This window comes from Podarcis bocagei (assembly GCF_964188305.1).
Source record: "Podarcis bocagei genome assembly, chromosome: 6".
In the NCBI taxonomy this organism is placed as follows: Eukaryota; Metazoa; Chordata; class Lepidosauria; order Squamata; family Lacertidae; genus Podarcis; species Podarcis bocagei.
The window spans coordinates 11,911,707-11,932,968 of record NC_138130.1 but is presented as its reverse complement, the minus strand read 5'-3'; the positions used below and the strand labels follow the sequence as shown (position 1 = coordinate 11,932,968).

Sequence of the window (21,262 nt, the reverse complement as noted above, 5' to 3'; positions counted from 1 at the left end):
AACCCTTCCTCCGCCCCCAGTATTCTGTATAAAATGACAACTTGTTCAAGGTATTATTGTTGTTTATAAATAAATATGTTTACTGTTTTGCCTATCTGTGTTCTGTTCTAGGTGGATTACTCACTCACACAAACCATGTTTCATGTGTGGATATATTCATTTAGGCAGAGAGAGAGAGAGAGAGAGAGAGAGAGAGAGAGAGAGAGTGTCATACTCCTTTCTTTAACCCAGTAAATGGTGCTAACAGCTACAGTGGTGCCTCGCAAGACGAAAAGAATCCGTTCTGTGATTCTCTTTGTCTAGCGGTTTTTTCGTCTTGCGAAGCAAGCCCATTGAAGGATTAGCGCTATCAGCGCTATTAGCGGCTTTTAGTGGCTTTTAGCGGCTTATCTGCTAATCGGATCAGCTGATAAGCGGCTTAGAAAAAGGGGGGGAAGGGGAAAAAACCAGCAGGAACTCGCAAGACATTGTCGTCTTGTGAAGCAAGCCCATAGGAAATTCGTTTTGCAAAGCACCTCCAAAACGGAAAACTCTTTCGTCTAGCGAGTTTTCCGTCTTGCGAGGCATTCGTCTTGCGGGGCACCACTGTATTGTGAGGAGCATTGGTATTTTTATTGATTTATTAGAATTATATACCACTCTTCATCATAAGATCTCAGGGCAGTTCACAAAAATACAAGGTAAAAACAAAAGTAAATAATTAAAGCAAAAACAACAAAACAATGCCCCCTCCCACAAACACATTTAAAAGGCTGTATAATATTAATCTGTCTTGTAAAACCAAAACAGACAAATACAAAATACAAATACCGCAAGTTACAGATGCTTCGGGTTGCGCGATTTCGGGTTGCGCACCGCGCCAAACCTGGAAGTACTGGAACAGGTTACTTCCGGGTTTCGCACATGCGCAGAAGCGCTAAATCGCAACCCGCATGTGCGCAGATGCGGCGCTGCGGGTTGCAAACGCTGCTGGTTGTGAACATGCTTCCCGCACAGATCATGTTCGCAACCCCAGCATCCACTGTAACATATAACACTTAAGAACAGTTTGAATTAAGGGACATAATGACTCAGTAGAGTAACTGAGTGACCCTGTGATCTCCAGGGTCCTTGTAAGGGATTCTGGGAATGTCACACTCAGTTTACACTTTATCAGTGTGTTCATAACACACATTTTGTACTTCTATATACAGAACAAATGATATTGGAGGCTCATTATCATACAGCACTGAAAACTCCAGGTTTGCAAATGATGAGGTCGATTAGATTTGTGTCCTATACAATTGTGGTTTAGAATGCCACTCTAAGCTAGACCATATTGCAGTTTGTGTTTTGTCTTTACCTTGGTGGCTTGAACACTTGCTCTCTGTTTGATCCTAATTTCCATGCACATTAAATGCATGAACAAACAACTCCCTGAGACCCTCTTCAGATTTCCTTTGTTCTTCAGAAAAGCACTGAAGTGTGTGACAAGTAACTTTATTGTAAAATGTTTTCTGTATTGAAAATTATTCACATATAGAGTACTGTGCATTTGCCCAAGTTTCCAGAGGTTGACCCTAATTTGTATTATGTGCCATGTTTTTGATTTATGAAATAGAATTCTGAGATATATGCAAGTCAACCTGCTGCATTTTTATTGATAGCTTTGTCAACAGAAAATATATATACTTTTTGAGACACTGAAGTAACATTTTTCTAAACTTATACAGTATGATGTGCTGATAGGAACACAAAGAGATGGGCTATTGACTGTTTAGCTTATTTTTGTGCAGGTCAACAAAGAGGAAACCTTTAGTTAGCTATGGTATATTAATTAAGAGAGGATTAATGGAATGTGGTCCATTATGAATTGATTTGCAGAGAGGCAGGAGGTATTAATTGATTGGTCCCTGGTAGAGATAGAATCTTGACTTGAGTGGTGCATAGTAGACTTTCATTTGTGACTGAATGAGTGTTTAATAGGGTTGAGATCCTCTTAGAAATCAGTATTTGGGTTGCAAAAGTGGTAGTGTTTAGAGTGGGCCATGGGAGGGCATCATAGATGTAGTAATGGGCAGAGAGTGTTATGGCTGATGAGATGAGCACAGCAAAGCAATCTTAACATCTTCACACATTCTCAAAATCCTTCTCGCAGCCTGGATAGCCTTTATAGACTTAGTGCAGTCCACTATGCCTTCAGATGCTGCTATTAAATCTCAGGTTGTTATTTATGGTGTGGGAAGAGCAAGCTGACTTACTATGCATAAGCAAGATCTGTCTGGATGAAAAGGGAGGCATGAGCCTTTCTCTATTCTGCCCACAGATTCCAGGTTGAGGGGTGGGGAGTATTAGTAATAGCAGCTGTAGTCCATAGGAATCCCGCTCTCCAGTCAGATACCCTTCCACTTTTTGGTGTGTGTACTTGGTTTGGGAGGATTGGGATTTTGTTGCTGTACCAATTTCCTTGCTTAAGCTGGTGGAGGCAGTCTTGGAGTGTGGCATTGCGAACATCTAGGCTTTGAGAGACTTCAGCATTTCTCTCAAAGCAGCTTTGTCCAGTGTGGTTCATGACATCTGGGCTGCCATGGCAAGCTTGGGACTGTTTCAAATTATATCTAGGCCAACACATAAGGCACGACAATAACAGGTGGTTTTTTTGTACTGGTTTGGGGGGGGAAAATAATTGTTTGTGCCAAGTACAACTCCATTGTCATCACTATCTGATTGTGAAACAGCTGAGCAGCAGCAACAGGCGAGTGCTTTTCCCCCAGAATCAGTGTTTCAAAGTCCCGTCCCCCCATTGAACCTGCTCAGTTATCATCAGACATGATGTTCTGCTTCTAGTAATATCCAGGGGCTGGAAATGATCGAGGAGTGACCTGGAAATGGTGGTTTCATCAGAAAAGGCAGGAGAAGCCAGCTTGGGCATCTCAAGGCAAGGTGAGGCATGGCTAAAGCCATAGGAGGAAGTGGGAAAATCAACCAATATTGTGTTTTTCTGGAATGCTTTGCAATGCAGCAACAAGAACAAAATCCCATTGAACTATTATTGGAGAAGCAAGAGAAAGTTCCTGTGACTGAATTATCAGAGATTAAAGAAAATTCGCTCAGGGAAGGATGTTGTGTACTTGCAACTTGGTTTCGAAGGCCTATTTACCAAGCAGTTCTGGAATTTGTTTCATAGATAAGTCATTTATCCTACTTACCTGACTACACCGAAGACAGCTGCCAAAAAGAAGAAGAAAAGAAAATGGAAAGAGAGGGGGGAAATAAATGTGCTAAGTGAAATTTTAAACAAATACAAAAGAAACTCCAAGTACTGCTTTTCTCATATCCAGATTTTTAAGAAGACTCTATTTGTTTGCAGTAATAACATATTTTCAAACTCAGTTGTATTGGTACAACTTGTATAGGTTAACCCTGCTATTTTATTTTAATTAATCTATAATCCCTCTGTTTTAAACTGTTAATTTCATTGGTGGTTATATACATTATGTATTACAGTGGTGCCTCGCAAGACGAAAAGAATTCATTCCGCGAGTCTTTTCGTCTTGCGATGTTTTTCGTCTTGCGAAGCACGGTCCGTCGCAACTGCGCCTCTTCAAGCGGCTTTTAAAAAAAAGCGCAAGCCCATAGGAAAATTCGTCTAGCGAAGCAACGCAAAACCGAAAAATCCTTTCGTCTAGCGAGTTTTTTGTCTTGCGAGGCATTCGTCTTGCGGGGCACGACTGTACTTGAAGAAGAAGAAGAAAATTCCCTTTTCATTTTTTTCTGTGGCATCATAATTCTATATTACTTGTTCCGCAGCTTGTCTAGCAGAACTGGGGTTGCCACAAGTGGTGTAAAACTTCAGAAATCAGAGTCATGATTGAAGGTTGCGAATTATAGCTAGTAATTAAGTAGCAAAAGGCTTAGAGCAGAGTGGTCTAGTTGGAAAGGCCATTTAAAAAAACTCTTACCTAGTAAGGTCATGAAGTCCTGTCTAGTTAAGAAAAGTAGCAGAGCAGATCCAATTGAGAAGATGGAAAGGTCAGTTACAATAAAGGCAGTCCCTTTCCTTAATAATCAGACAAGATAGGCACTTCATTGCCATAGGAGACTGGGAAGACTTCACAGAAAGGGCAGTTAATAACATTAGCTTTTCCGTTATTTGAAAATATAGCTTGTCTAGAAATCTCAAATGAAATTACACAAGTAAGCTGTGACAAAGAAAGAATTTGTGACCAAATTTGATCCTCTTATGTTCCCTATGCCTTAATAGATCGTTACAAACAACTCTTTCATCCCTCTGATGTGTTAGTCTACAACTTTCAAGAGTCTGAGCCAGCATGGCCAATGGTAAAGTATGATGAAAGTTGCAGACCAGCAATATCTGGAGGGCTACAGGCTCCCCATCTGTGTGCTAAGGGAAAAACTGTTTTCTCATCTTCTGTTTCAGTCACAAAACTTGGTTTAAGGTTTTTTTTTAATGTGCAACTTCTGTTCTCACAATCCACAACTCCATTTACAGTTGGTCAAATGTTTTTATACTACAGACAGGATCTGAAGAAAAATGAAACTATTTTCCTGAGTCCAAAGGGTCACTAGACCTGAAAGAAAATACAGTAAATACAGTATAGAGATGTCCAAGTTCTCTTAAGGTATGGTCCTATTCTAATAATCTCACTCCCAGTGGTACCCCTCTACCTCAGTCTAAGTTTATAGAGGCAGGCCAACATTCAGAAAAGACAGGAAGATGCCAGGAATAGATTAATAGAATAGATTTTTATCTGTGAGAAAGATTAATATCTAATACAGAAGGGATGCTAAAGGTTAAAGCAGCAATAGATCAATACATACTTATGACCATTAAAGCAATAAGCGATTAGTCAGCAAGATACCTCTAGCGACAGGTGGGAATTAAAACTCACAGCAGGGGTTTGAAGGGTTTGAAGACAAGGTAAGGGTTCCACTTCTAACTACCTTATTCCCAAGATTATTGTCAACTCCTCCTCCTTGGCCTATGCAAATCAGGATGTTAACTATTGGTATCTGATTGATTAGGGCCTCTAAATGGATGTATCAGCCCTCCGCTACAGGTGGTGGTGGTGTAATACTTTGATTTTTACTGAGATGGTCAAAACTGGCTGTTCCTCATTTCTTGTCCACCTGACATATTAACTCATTTTCTGACTTACCTTGATTTCCCATTAAAATAGGTGTGTAGCTGACCACAAACTTTTACTCACATCCCACATATTCCAATCTTCCTCTTGGCATAGCAATTTCACTTCCTCAGTCCTTGCTTGAGCATCTGTGGTCTTTTCCTATTTTTCTTGGCACATGTACCTAAGTATACAAGCACATTCTTGCACTCAGCTGTTAATGCTTTCATAGTCTTTATTGAATTGAAATGGAAATACTTTATTGTCACTTGTACAACTTGTATACAGTGAGATTACACGAGCACCCCCACTCAGCTCTCTTAGTCTTAATTCTCCTCGTTTACTGACACACACACACCAAACCGGAAAGTCAGTTGCCCTGTTGTTATCTTTTCATTCAGCACCCTAACAGCCCACGGATAGAAGCTGTTCTTTACCGTGTTGGTGCGACTAATCATGCTTCTTTATCTTCTGCCTGAGGGCAGGAGATCAAGAAATTGCCGGCCAGGGTGTGAATCATCCCTGAGAATTTTCCTCACTCTCCTGAGGCAACGTTCTTCCCCTATTTCATCCAGTGGATTCACGGGACAGCCCATAATATCTTGTGCTGTATTCACAATACTTTAGGATATTTTTCCATTAGTCCTGCCCTTTCATGCAGATTTATGGGGTCATAATCTTACTCCTTTCTAATATTCTTAGGTACATTCAACTATGAGCAACATTTGTACCCATAAGCATCTATATTGTGAAACATCAGCAGAAAGCCATTCTAAAATCAGCCAGAGTAACAACATGGCCTAATAACTAACACAAGCCCTTTGCGTGAGCCTAAGTAGCAGTTTGGTTATAGGCCTCAAGCTGCAGATTTAATTAGAACCATGGCTTGACTCCTGAACTTTGCAAAGCTTATGCCCTTCTTCAGGAGAATAATGATACTGTGTAGATATTGAAAGAACCTTTCATTCACACTGAGTAATTACATCCATCCCCCACATATGCTGGATTATAGAGTCAGGTTTTAAGGTCAAATAGTGTACCATTTGAGGCCAAATTTATGACCATCTGGTTTCTCAATACAGTATCATCTTCAACTCAGTGGGTGGGGAGATGGAGTTGCTGTGTGGTCCACCATGACTCCATTTGCCTTTCCAGATTCCTTATTGGGAGCAAACACTTAATATCAAGAGCTTGCACCTTGACTTGGGTTCCAGGATATATAAGGATTCTGTTAGTGTAACGCCCATCTCACTACCTAACAACCTACCTGCATGGACTGATCGAAGTGGTCTCAGAATTGGTTCTGAAAACCACCAGACCTATTGTCTTGGAGAACTTAAGCATGCACACTGAGGCCTCCTTGTCTGGTGCAGCTCAGGATTTCATGGCCTCTATGGCAGTTATGTGCCCATCTCACATTTTATTTTGCCAACACATTTAGTAGGACATGGTTTGGTGATCTGTACTGTTTAGAAAGAGTGTGGACTGTGAGTGGGGAAGCCCTCAAATAGTTCCTTTGCCATGGAAAGTTGTAATCTTAATTTTTAAAAGCCCAAATGACTTGAATCAGGATACCTTTGAGAGCCATCTTCCAAGTGAATAGGACAGAGGCAGAAACTATATTAGGGCTTAGTAATATAGTTTCTGCTGTCTGTCCTGTAATCACTAGAGTCACAAAAGATGGGTACAAGGGACAGCGCCTTTCCCCCTGTTGTTTCTGAAGGGGAGAAATATACCCACACTTGTGATATTTCTCTTGTGTTTAGGCAGGTATTGAAGACTGACCTATCCAGAAAGGCATTTATAACTATGCTACTTTTGGGCTTTTACTTAGGTTCTTATTTTCTGACACCAATGCTCTATGCTTTAAATTGGTTGATCATTTATATATATTGTGTCAAATTTTAAATTGCCTTATTGTTTAGTTGCATCATTGTACTCAGCTATGAACATACTTATGTATAGAAAAATGGGTCATAAATTGTAATATTTTTTGTTTATTTCCCTAAGTTTATTTGTTTACTTCACTGCATAACTGTCATGATGAATTAAAGCTTCAGTGGTTTAATTTTCAAGTGCTTTTTTCCATTGGCAAAAGTGCTTTTTCAATTTGGCTCCCAAAATTAAGTGGCAGCATGTGAAATAGAGCTCATTATCTCTTATGCAGTTCCTATTCCAGCTGGAGGGACTAACCATGAGATATTTCAATAGTTAGTCCTTTGCCCTGTTGGCAACTTCTTGCAAACATTCCTGGATGTCCTTTCCTTCTCCCTCATATGTCTTTATCATTGTTTCATCTGCTGTGGTCTTGCTGTCCTTTTACTTCAAAAGGACCATCCATCTCGGCAAATAAGCTCCCAGCTGACCTCTGGACTGCAAACATTTTATGGTGTTCTAGCCCTCTGAAACCATGACTGAGTTCGTCCCTATACTGTTTCTCCCAGTAAAACAGAAATAAAAAGTAATAAAACGGATATTCTACCGTGCTTTTACATAGGTGGGGAAAGAGGAGTTTGGATGTCTCTGAAATAGAGAGAGTGTGTCACGGAATTGTCCAAAGAGCAGTAAAGCAGAATATATATGGAATAAAAGGATTAGTTTCTGTTGAAGCCAGATGGTGAACTTCTGCTAATTAAAACTTTCCCATTCCAAATGCTAATAAAAACTATGAAAACCTACTTGGGCACAAGACCTTTTGATTTTTCATTTATTTTGGTCAGTAACTCAAGTATCACAACTAGCATTTTGGATGGGTGCAGTGTGGCACAAGAATTCCTGTTTTCATTTATAATGCACCTGAGGCAAGAATCAGCTCAGTACGAAGGGACAATGTGTCATTATAGATTCATACTGCAATGCTTGATATCTCCAGGTGAATGTGCGACTCATTAACCGTAATCCGTCTTGGAGATTCCCTCTAGGCTGTACCATTCTCTTCTGATGCTCTGCTTGTGACTCCATATAAATTGTGTGGTGGGACCATTTCTATTGATACCTCATCGGAGCAAAGAAATTCAATAGCCTAGAGTCTGTTCTGGTAGCAATTCCACTGACTTGATTCTTTTTGCTCACCAGTCTAAGAAGGACAGAAAAGAGCACTTGGCTTGCAGTCCTTTATCAATTTTACCTAAGAGTATGCCCTGTTGAACTCAGTGGGACTTACTTCTGAGTTGATATGTATAGCATTATCTGTTAATGAATGGTAGGCCACGGTTAGAGTGTTAGGCCAGATTTTTATGTCTCATTTTTATTTTTATTTTTTTATAAAAAAATTTATATACCACTGTAGCATAAAAATATTTCACCACAGCAGTTCACGACAGTATAAAAAAACACCAAAAGATAAAATTAAAAAAGGTTTAAAAACAAGCTAAAAACAAAAATAAATTAAAAGCAAGAAACTTTTGATATAAATTAAAAACAAGATACTTTTGATTATAAAGTATTTTGAAATACATTATAAAGTTGAATTAATATGTTTTCTTGGTTGGATAAAAATAAAAAAGCAAATTTTCAAAGCGTCACATAACCTATTGCTGGAAACTCCATATCTCCCCCTATTTATTATTAAAGTTAATTCTCAGCCTAAAGGGTCCCCATCAGAGTATTCTGGGGGTGTTGGTTTTTTTTACATATGTCTGTATCATATGAAGTATGATTGAACTCAAAGTTCACTGATTTCCCTCTTTTAAATCTCTTGTGACTAGCCCATCTTACCTTGCAGAAGATCAACTCGCAGATTTCTGTTTTTTTAAATAATTTGGTGTACAAGAAATCATCTCAGCCTGTTCTTTGTGACTGTCGTGTATGGAACCTATAAGATAATAGCAATCTTTACAGAACTTAGTTATACATTGTGGCTCCACTCCCATATGACTCTAGCAACAGCAAGAGAAGAGCCGTTCCAATTGTAAGGTCCCACACCACTGTGGTACAAGCGTTGTTCATGCCACAGATGTCCAGATAAAAAAGATATTGATGGAAAACTATATTGTGTTAAAATGCTGCCATTGTATGGAAACCATTGCTGGACCACACAACTTAAATGCCCTTTTTAACATCAAGAAAGGAAGTAGCCCCTAGGCAGCAGTTATTGGAGGCACCGTGTGTAGACACCCAGCAGTAACTTTAACAGTAACGTAATTTCTGAACTCTCCACATTGCCAACTTGGTCACTACCATGCTAGAGTTCTTTAGCACTAACGAAGCATTGCTTTTCCATAATAAATGAAAAATAGAATTAAAACAAGAGGTTCCACACAGAACTTAATAGCGCTGCATTACTCGACAATGCCTGTGACCAAGAATCTCCTGTAATGTTTACTCATAAGCAAATCTCATCCATCAAACACATTTTTCAGTTTTAATGACAATGTTAATTCCAGGCTTCCTGTTTGCTGCTTTATTTTCAATGAGGTTGGAGGATTAGTGAGGCATTATCTCTTATCAGTCAACTTTCTGTTATCCATGGTGTGTGGGGAGGGGGTAATTACCAGTTACCTTTCATTATTTTTCTTTTTATAGTTGAATAGCAGCATTTCACTACTAAAATGGAATAAATTAAAGCTGTCTTCGTTTACAAATGTTGACAAATAAAGGGCACCTGTTCACTCATCCCCAAATCAAATTATGGCAATTTTGGAGTAAAAAACTAGTGTGAAAGCAACCAGACATTGTGCCCACTACAATAATAATTTACTCCCTATTGGGAGTGTAGGTGTGAATACACCAGTAGTTTTACTTTCATATTTTTTCCTGAACCATTAAACCAAATTTCCTCAGCATGGTACCCTCAAGATGTTTTGAACAGATCCCATAAACCACCAATATGGCCAATGGGTTTGGGATTATTGGAGTTGTAGACCAAAATACCTGGAGGGTACAGTGCTCGAGAAAGCTCTTTTAGGTCATATACAGTGATGCCTCGCAAGACGAAATTAATTCGTTCCGCAAGTTTTTTCTTCTTGCGAGTTTTTCATCTTGCGAAGCACGGTTTCCCATAGGAATGCATTGAAAATCAATCAATGTGTTCCTATGGAGACCGTCCGGGGACAGAGGGGAAGCGCCGCGGGCCTTCCCCTCTGTCCCCGGACCTGTTTTAAAGCAAGGGAAGGGGCAGCGGGGAGAAGATCGCTTCTCTCCGTTGCCGCCCCTTGGTTCAAAAGGGGTCCGGGGACAGGGGAAGGCGCGCACGCGCCTTCCCCTCTGTCCCCGGAGATTGCGGGGCTGGCAACGGGGAGAAGCGATCTTCTCCCCGCCGCCCCTTGCTTCAAAAGAGGTCCGGGGTGCGGGGGCAAGCTTCGTTTTGCGAAGCAAGCCCATAGTGAAATTCGTCTTGCGAAGCAACTCGAAAACGAAAAAACCTTTCGTCTTGCGAGTTTTTCATCTCGCGAGGCGTTCGTCTTGCGGGGCACCACTGTAAACTAGTTCCTTAAAAAACTAGTTTTTAAGGTTACAGTCATACCTCCGGTTGTGAACGTGTTCTGTGCGGGAGGCACGTTCGCAACCCGCAGCGTTCGTAGCCTGAAGTGCGGCATCTGCGTATGTGCGGGACGCGATTCGGCGCTTCCGCGACATCATTTTGTGCTTCTGCCCATGTGCGAGCACCAAAACCCAGAAGTAACCCATTCCGGTACTTCCAGGTTCGGCACGGTCCACAACCCGAAAACGCGCAACCCACAGTGTTCGTAACCTGAGATATGACTGTTGTAATTAACAGATTTTCCACTTTTTTCTTTAAAGGTTTTGAAGTTAAAAGAAAGGTGAAATAATGCAGATAATGCTCAATTGTTTTAGAAAGTAATGTTCAGCATACAGTCTGAGCAACCAGTTTTGTTATTATGTTTGGAAATCATATTGTTCTTCTGTTGCTGATTCCTACATTTTAAATTTCTGTTCCTTAGATATTCTGCTCAGCCACAATACTCGCTAGGTGACACTAGCCATTGCTATTTTTCTCAGCCTAATGTACTTCAAAGGATTGTGAGGATAAAGGGTCATAAATCTCTAATAAATGATTTTGCACTTGATTAAAAGATTTCCACACAATATATTGAGAATGATGTGTGTGACTTGACAGGCCTGTTGTTTTCTCAGTGTCTTTGGCCTTACTTCATCTATAAATTTGTAAATTGCTGAAAGACATTTCCATGGCTGGTGCCTTCCTGGAAGCCCCATTGTGGGGCACTGTTGTGGGAGACTTATGATCTAATATCAAATTAATCAGAGCAGGCTGTGGTTCCAGTATGTCTGTCTGGGAAGGGGTAATTGCACCACTCATCATTAATATGTGGTAAGCTATTACACACACATATCATTAGTGCATGAAGTGAGCACTATTGCTGTCATTACTTGCTTGTGGCCTTCCCATTGGCATTTGGTTGGCCACTGTGAGAACAGAATGCAGGACTAGACGGGCCTTTGGTCTGATCCAGCCCTGCTTTCCTTATGTTGGTCTTAATGGACTAAAGCAACACCAATAAGAAATGATGCATTACAAACTAAAGATGGCAACAATTATGCAGAGTGATTAGTGATTTGTGTGCTTTGTGGCTGATTCTGAAATGTGTAACTGCTTGAGTACAGTTAGGTGAACATGTCAGTGCTGATACATGTTCAGTGAGAGGAAGAGACATGCCAATTAAAATGTGTCTTGGTGCTGGGAAAGATATGTGCTGAACTATTCTCGAGATGTATTTACAGTGGGGGGAAACCTACTAGATATTTGAAGTAATAGCTTCAAATGAGTCATTGCTAAGGAAGAATAAGATCAGGGAGATGGCTACTTATTCACAGGTGTGTGGTGGTTATTGGCACAATTTTAATTACAGACCTGCTGAACACAGCCCACCAATTGTGTGTAGATGCCTGCTGGAAGCTTGGTGAAGCTCCAGGTTTTTCTGACTGCCCAGGACTGCAAAAACATGGGGGTTGTCAAGCACATGGCAGGCCACAGTACATGGCTGGTGAGCAACATTCAGCTCAGTAGGCATCAGATTGTGTAGGCACACTAATTAGCTCTAAATTTAGCCCAGAACAGTTCCACCACTTGACAGTGTCTCATGATCTCTTTCTAGCCATTCTCACCACAGCATTCCTCCTCCTCCTCCTCCCCTCCCCCTAGCACTGCCTTTGCTTCCCCACTGTCAGGCAAATCTTGCTGAAAGATGCTAAGGCTGTCTGAAGAAATCCAAGGAATATTATCAATGGATCAGATGTAAGGGTCTCATACTTTATTAATGTATTGTTTCCTGAGAGATGACTCAGGTAGAGATCTATTTTTGCACTGGCTCCTCTGTGTTAACTTCAACCGTGAACTTTTCCTTTGCTGTTCTTTCTTAACTTGGTGTGTGGGATTTTTGTTTTTTTGTTTTAGCCCTATAATTTAGGGCAGGTTCCTGCTGAATAATCTCTTTGGTAATGAGGCACTCAGGAGAGAATGTTTTGAGGACATTCGGTTTTGCTTCATGCCCAATTAACAACAATGGGTATAAAAAAACTCTTGAGAATTATCTGAAGTGTAAAGTAGCTGCAGGGGCTGGCAATGGAAGAGCCTTGGAGGTCATCCAATCTAACAGTCTACTCAAGGCAGGATCTGCAATGCAGGAAGTAACTACAGCATTCCTGACACATGGCAGCATAGTCTCTGCTTAAATATCTCCAGCAAAGGAGAGCTCACCACCTCCTGAAGGAGTTTGTTCCATTGTTGAACAGCTTAGACTGTTCAAAAGTTCAAAACTCTGCTACCTAGCAATTTCCACGCATTAGTTCTAGATCTGCCCTCTGGAGCAAGAATTCATGCTGCAGTGGCAGGTGAATGGGTCAATGGTCAATTTTTAATGGATTTCTTCAACATCCCTAGGAATGTTGGCATGAAGGCTAGAGAGGCAGTTAGACATTGGCCAAGAATGGTGTCAGAGGTGTACTAAAGGAGGGAGAAGGAGATTGCATAGAAGCTGAATGGATTCAATGCATTTTTTTCACTTGGAAGATATAGGGCAGCTCCCTACGTCTGTGCTAATTTTTTCAGGAAGGGTGTTGACAAGAGCCAAAGTAATTGGCTGTAATAACAAATTATAAATTATAAAAACACTGGTCCTGGATGGCATTCACCCAATAGTTGTTAAACAACTTAAATGTGGAGTTGTTGAACCTCTAACAAAAATACACATCTTTGTTACAAAATTGTTGTATGCGGGTGGCGCTGTGGGTTAAACCACAGAGCCTAGTACTTGCCGATCAGAAAGTCAGCGGTTCGAATCCCCGCAACAGGGTGAGCTCCCGTTGCTTGGTCCCTGCTCCTGCCAACCTAGCAGTTCAAAAGCACGTCAAAGTGCATGTAGATAAATAGGTACCACTTCGGCAGGAAGGTAAACGGCATTTCCGTGCGCTGCTCTGGTTCACCAGAAGCGGCTTAGTCATGCTGGCCACATGACCCAGAAGCTGTACGCCGGCTCCCTCGGCCAATAAAGCAAGATGAGCGCCACAACCCCAGAGTCGGCCACGACTGGACCTAATAGCCAGGGGTCCCTTTACCTTTACTAACAAAAATACATAATTTATCCCTAAGATCATCATCCACACCAATTTTTCAAAAAGGGTTCTAGAGAGTATCCTGGAAATTACAGACTGGTGAGCTTTAACATCTGTTCCAGTAAAACTGGTGGGAATCATTATGGATGATAGAATTACCAAACATAAAGACATAGAAATCCTGCTGAAGCAGAACCAGCGTAGTTTGTGGAAGCGTAAGTCTTGAATCACTAACCTTTCAGAGTTCTTTGAATGTGTCAGCAAGCACACAGATAGAGGTGATGTAGGTCACATTGAATATTTAGAGTTTCAAAAACCTTGTTATAAAGCACTTTCCTATCACAAAAATATTCCTTTTTGGCCATGACCTTTTGATATGGATCATGCAGTTTTGGATGACACCGTTTTTGTGATACTACTAAGCCATGGTTTATATATCATGGTTCAATTAACCATAGTTAAAGCTGATTGTCTAAACCCAGCCCTGAGGGTTAACTATGGCTTTAGACAGTGCCAAGGGGGAAAGTATCCCCCCAAACAAGGAGCTCACCCCTTTCCTTCCTGAACTCTTTCTTGCCCCCTTCCTCTGATTTTTCCCCCTGGTGCTATAACTGACTATTGCAATTAACTATCGCCATGGTTAAAACTTCCTTGTTTATTAAGGGTTGTTGTTGGTTTATAAACTTGAGTTAACATTAACCATACCTTAGTACGGTGCCCAAACTGGCTCCTCCTTAACTATGATTAAGAAGTTGTCACCACGCAAAGGCTCCAAAGCCATGAGTGAAGAGCTGCAAGAAATTCAGACCATTCTCAAGGTTCAGTTGCTCTCACTCATGCGTTTAACTGTGCCTGTCAACAACTGCTTGTCCCACTCCCCACGTCATGTTCTGAAAGCACTTTCTAGCTTTCACTGCTGCTGCCCTGTGAGGCGAGAAAAAATTAAAGGCACCACAAGGATGCATTGGGATGCGTGGGAAAGGGTGTGCATTCAAATGAGCAACTTTACAGTCATTGCCACCTTCTCTTCAAGCACATTTTTTTGGAGTGGGGTGGGGATCAGGACATGATTGCAGGTTCCCAGGCCACCAAGACTCCCTTTCGTCCATTTAAAAGGATCTTGAGCAACTTTGTAGTATATGCAGACTTGAACCCTGTGAGGATGAGAAGGATTACAGCTTGAGAAAAGTGGGTAAGACTGAAAAGTAGAGGGAGGGAAGGGGACAAATGTCTCTCTTCACAGCGTCTGCTGTTAAACTTCCAACCTAGCATGGAGCATGGAAAGGGTGAATGCTCTTCATTAATTATGTCTCCTTTTTGTTATAGGGAGTGAGGATCAGAACTGGTGTGGCAGTTGCCAGCAGTAGCTGTCAGGTTTCCCATGCCCCATCCATCCATCCTGTTGCCTAATAGTAAGCAGGCTGGTGACACTAATGACAAAATGAGGTATTTCCAGTCTAAGGGCAGCATAAAGGCATTTGGATAGCAGTCTGAAGCTGTGGGGAGGGCAGCAGGGAGAGGAGAGAAACTATGCTGCGGTATAAAAAGCCAAGGTACAAGTGATCGACTGGAAGATGCCTAGATTTTAACTGTGCTTTGTCAACTCTGATTAATGTTAACCACGGCTTAGCATTATGCATGGATGAGGCCTTTGGCTAAAGTGTTCCCAAATATTCTCCCCAATAAATTTCATTTCTGCCTGAGTTTTTGGCAATTAGTAGAATTGCCAAAAGCACATGTTACAAAATGGTGACAGAATTTGCTTTCCCCCCTTCCTTTCTACTTTGCCCATAGTAGTGCAAGCATGTTAATGGTTACATCAAGTAGTCTCTTTTTTATTTTTATTTTAAGTAATTATTCCTAAATGAGTGCTGCTTGGAGAGGATTTAACAGATTCCCTGGAGCATTGTATAGTTAGTTGTGTACAAAAAAATTTATTCTTAATTTAAAAATGTCTTCTTCCCTTTGCTGTCTGCTTTCTACGATCTTTTCCCCCTGAGTAGTCATTCTGTCTTATATTGTCCTCCCAATATTTTAAAATGCTTCAAGGCTTCCAAAGTGTTGCTATGTTTACTGTTGCTAAGGCCTTTTTGTACATTACTTTTATAGGAGATGATTACTTTATAACAGATTTATGATTCACCATGTTGGCTTAAAAAGGTAAATGTATTTATTACTTGCTAACAAGCTGTGTATGCTGACTTCTTCGCCCCCATAAGAGAAATGTGCAAAATGGCCCTTAGAAATTACTTTGTCATATAACTTATTTCATAGTTAGAATTTGCAAGCCTTATTAATTAGATTTGTATCTCACAATTTGGTTCAAAGCAGCTTGTGGAGGTAAAATCATTGACAATAGTACCATAAAACAACGTAGGCTTAGATAAAACTTTGAAAGGGAAGTCAAGAAGTGATTGCATTTCTGTTGTTGTTAACATACAAAAGGCAGAGTAGGGCTGAGGAGGTTCTTAATGAAGATGGTGAGACTAGTCATATCCTGGATGGCCAAGGTCATTGCAGAACTATGCTTGGGGAGAAATGTTGTTGACGATACCAGTCTCCAGCAGAACTAGCCCTACCATAAAGCAGAATAATGCAGCAGATGGCAGTGGGGAGGTGGCAGGGGGCTGGTGGATGCAATTATACATGGCATGTAGGCAGCACAGAGCCCCCTAAGCTAGCCTGGTCCAGTAGGGGCTGCTCTCCTATTGTCAGACTCCATTTTCAATCCAATTGGCTTCTCTACAAGGAATGGAGGGGGTGCCATATCATTGTTCACCACCGACGTATCTTGGGCTGTCCCTGATTCCGTGACGTATGCCTATTTACTTAATTGAATCAATACCTTAATGCTACCAACCTGCTTGTCTTGTATTTGGAATTTTAAATGTGTTGGAGGAGGCTGGTGGGAAGGATGCATGTGTATTGAGAAAATATTACATCAAGTGAAGATGATGGGGGGGGGGGGACGAAGGGAGCTGGGATTGATGATGAAGGATAGAAATGATTCACAAGCTGCTGTTTCTGTTCCTAGGCAGCATTCAGGCACAGATGATGCAAGTGTAAAGCCCTATTATACCAAACATTTGGATTTGAGGCAATTTAATCTTGTCCTTTTCTTTCAGAGCAGTACATCTCTTTAATCAAATCTATGAGGAGAACAAAAAAGGTGACTGGGAAGTTAGCAGCAGCTGCTTACAACTTCACATGTTGCTGCATGGAGAAGTGATTACCTGTAGCCTCTGGGCATCCGACAATGCTATATTTCCCATAATTTCATAATTATTTAGAAAGCTGGAGAAAAGCTAAAGGACAAAGTGACGTCTGCCTTTATTGCATGGCCAGAGGCCACAGATGACTGAATCTCCTTAGAGATCCACCGCATAATATGCATTTCTTATTTAGCCCTGACAACTTTCCAAATGGTACCCATTCCTTCTCTTTTGCATTATATTAAACATATTAAATTTTCACATGACTGGAGAATGTGTGTGCTTATGTGTTTTAGTGGATTCACTTTGTTGTCCGAGCTTATTCAGAAGCTCTTGTATGATACGATGCAAGACAGGGCCGGCTCACCTATGAGGCAAAGTGAGGCAATTGCTTCAGACAGCAGGATCCACAGCGGCAGCAGATCTAGCCTCCAAGAAATGCATTGCCTGCTGCTGCCGCCACACTGGCAGCAACAGAAATGGCACGCTTCTTGGAGGCTGCCTCCCCTTCCCCCATGTCATCTCTGCAGTGGCTTCTTGGTGACTAGGAGGCACTGCTGGTCTCCTCCCCTGTTGTTGTTCTGCCCTTCTTACTGGGTTGTCCCAGCTACTCTGGGCGGCTCCCGACAAAATACTAACCATTAAAAACTTCCCTTCAGGTGTCTTCTAAAAGTCATTTAGTTATTTAATTGTTTGATATATGATGGGAGGGCATTCCACAGGGCAGGTGCCACTACCAAGAAGTCCCTCTCCCTAGTTCCCTGTAACTTCACTTCTCACCATGAGAGAACTGTCAGAAGGCCTTTGGAGCTGGACCTCAGTGTTTGGACTGAACGATGGGGGTGGAAATTCTCCTTCTGGTATGCAGAGTTGGTCCTGATGCGAGAGATATTGATTAAGCCAGGCCAAAAAGAATAATTTTCTAAGCTAAGCTTTATTTAAGACCAAAGCTTAAATCAGGCACTTGTGAAAATATAAATATAAAAAAATAGGACTCTTAACTATTACATTGCTGTAGCTTGGAGATTAAATGCTAGATGAGAGAACCCTACAATGTTTGTCACATAAAAATTCATTTCTGTATTGCTTCTCAGAGTTGAACTTTACATGACTGCAGAAAATCAATGATTGCATATTTCACTGTTTTTTCAAATGTTTAACAACCACCACTGGGGTTGGGAATCTGATTAGGATTGTGTGACTGGGGGAGGAAGGGTTTACTTTGCCCCTTATACCCTTTTCTTGATGAAAATCCCTCATTGCTATTTGCCCAATGGAGAAAAATATTTCAGTACCAGTTTAACACTTCTGTGTTGTGCCCTACTGCTTTGGGACCAATTTTCATTGGGAAAACGGTACAGGGAGAAAGGGCTAATGCCCCCTTCTCCAACACTGCAGTCCTAATTAAACCCAGAGGTGTGGGGGAGACTGTTACAGGGCTTTTTAAATAAAAAAGTAAGAAATCTAATCCTGGATCTCACACTGTTGGATTTAATTTGGCTCTTACAGAGGAACATGTGTCAGAAAGCTGGAGGAAATCCAGCTCTCACCAGAAAGCCCTATTACTTTTCTACAGACTGTATAAACTGTTTCACTTCTTTTTAATTGTATGTTGTTACCTGCTCTGGGATCTTAAGGTGTAGGCTAGATAAGCAATCTTATAAATAAAGAAAATAGTAATACAGATGAGATTATCTGAGGGATATCATAATCCAGTGTCAAACATACCCAATTCCAGACATTTTTTTGACGTTCTTCAATTAATAATTGACTAATTAAAAGAAGCAACACACCACTGAAACCTTAATTTCTTTTCTTAATTCTTTCAGGAACTTCTATTACATCACAATGCTGAGAGACCCTGTGTCACGCTACTTGAGTGAATGGAAACATGTTCAAAGGGGTGCAACATGGAAGACTTCCCTCCACATGTGTGACGGGAGGAGCCCGACACCAGAGGAACTGCCGATGTGTTACCTAGGGGATGACTGGTCTGGGGTCAGCTTGCAGGAATTCATGGATTGTGGCCATAATTTGGCTAACAGTCGGCAGGTGCGCATGCTGGCAGACCTCAGCCTGGTTGGATGTTACAATTTGACCTTTATGAATGAAAGTGAAAGGAACACGATCCTTCTCCAAAGCGCCAAGAACAACTTGAAAAACATGGCCTTCTTTGGGCTCACAGAATTTCAGAGGAAAACTCAATATCTCTTTGAGAGGACATTTAACCTGGAGTTCATCTCTCCGTTCACTCAGTACAATATCACTCGAGCCTCTAATGTGGATATCAGTGAGTCAGTGCGGAAGCGCATCGAAGAACTGAACTTCCTGGATATGCAGCTGTATGAATACGCTAAGGACCTATTTCTACAGCGCTTTCAGTATGCCAAGCAAGAAGAGCATGAACTAAATCGCCAAAAACGACGGGAGGAGCGAAAAATGTTGCGTGAACAGAAGGTCCACGAATGGCAAAAAGAGGAGGAAGCAGAAACACTAGCTGTTACTGAGGATTACAACAGTCAGGTGGAAAGGTGGTGAATTTCCCTTGTGTGTGTACACACATACTCACACTAAGAGACACTGATATTTCATTGAACTTAATTATTCAACTGTGAATAGATATGTGGAACTCCTATTGTTCTGATAAATGAGAAAGAGTCTCTCAGCCATCCTTCCGCATTTTATGTTTTGGCTTTTTAGATTTTGTCATTTAAGAAAACAGTATGTTGTGCTTTTCAGTCCGCCTTAATCAGTGTTATTTGATTGGCTGTTGAATAGCTTACTATTTATTGTTTATTTATTATATTTACTGTCTATCCTGACTTTCCTGACACATATCTTTCCAAGGAGGCTTACAATGAACATCAAAATACATTAATAACATCAGAATAAACAATATCAAAAATATAACAAGTTATCAGGCTCCTTGTCATGGGGTGGTTGGTGGCAGATGGCCCTGTGGAAGGAGAAGAGACACTCCAGCTGGAACGGGAACAGGCTCCCGGTGTTACCTTTACCTACCTGCCTCCCTCTCCTGGAAGAATCCTTTCCACATAGCAACCAGTGTCTTCCAGTACATTGCCCCTACCTTGATCTTAAGGTTTTTCCTTATGACATTATTTACAACGGAAGCTTGGAAGGAGGGTGGAAATGAAAGCTCATGCCGCAGTATCAGTTCCACTTATATGCAATGATTTGCCATGGTTGGTCTTCTAGTCCCTTGTAAATTGTACTGTGTATGTTCGTGGTGACTGTAACAGAGAAAGACCTGCTGCCCTTCAACTATTTACAGGCAATCTTTTATTTCAGGGAAGAAGTCAGATGTCTAATTTCATGATTCGTTCTAAACCTTGGATTGTGTTATCAAAGAAATGACGTTGAGAGGAGCTTGAAGGCAGCCTAAATCCAATTTATGCTTTTTAAGTAGCCAAAGCACACAGGCTGACACAGTAACTAGCATACTTTTAAAGAAGCAGTATTGGCTACTTCAGGATTTTGGGAGCACAAAATTCAGGGCAACAGACTTGGTTGTCTTGATAGTATTTTTCCTGAAGAAGAAGAAGAAGAAGAAGAAGAGTTCGGATTTGATATCCCGCTTTATCACTACCCTAAGGAGTCTCAAAGCGGCTAACATTCTCCTTTCCCTTCCTTCCCCACAACAAACACTCTGTGAGGTGAGTGGGGCTGAGAGACTTCAGAGAAGTGTGACTGGCCCAAGGTCACCCAGCAGCTGCATGTGGAGGAGCGGAGATGTGAACCCGGTTCACCAGATTACAAGTCTACTGCTCTTAACCACTACACCATACTGGCACTCCAACAGGGCTGGGGGCAGGGGGGGTTAGAAAGGATCCAGTCAGATTATAATATAGTAAAGTACTGACCTTGAAAATATTCCTCAAATTTGTGTATTAGGGTTTTTCACGGATATAACTTTATATAGTGTGACCCCTGGCTTCCTCCCATGCCACTTATTGAAAGCATGCAAGTCTCATGTGTGGGAGAATCACAAGAGATTATCATGTTTGCGCACAGATTCATGTGTCCCCAGTATCCCCGATTCTGGAACTTTCATAATCTTTAGGGACGTCTTTAGCACACAGAGCAAAATTTGAAACAAAAAGCTACACGTCTAAAGCTTTTTATTGCATTATAACAAGACTTTCATATGCTGGGCTGGAATAAGGAATTGTGAGTGGGTTAGGGGGTTTCTCCAGGTGCCTTAATTGAGGGGGCCCCAAAATACTTATTTATGTTATACATATTATTTTACAAAAATAGCACTTATTTATTTAAATAATGTGAGATGAAATTATTGGCTTTTGCTTTAAAATATGAGACTGGGTTAAATGCTAAAGGAATTTCATCAGAAATCAAAAGCTTGAAGAGCCAGAC

General features: G+C 41.1%; 1 protein-coding gene across 1 annotated transcript in view; it reads left to right on the top strand.

Moving 5' to 3' along the window:
- The window catches only part of HS6ST3 (heparan sulfate 6-O-sulfotransferase 3), a 171,176-nt gene extending 151,641 nt beyond the window's left edge, over positions 1–19,535 (top strand). Inside the window, exon 2 of the mRNA XM_081198518.1 lies at positions 18,700–19,535. Within this exon, the coding sequence (XP_081054644.1) occupies positions 18,700–19,408 (709 nt within the window). The 3' untranslated portion in view covers positions 19,409–19,535. The remainder of the gene's footprint in view (positions 1–18,699) is intronic.
- Positions 19,536–21,262: the final 1,727 nt, after the last annotated feature.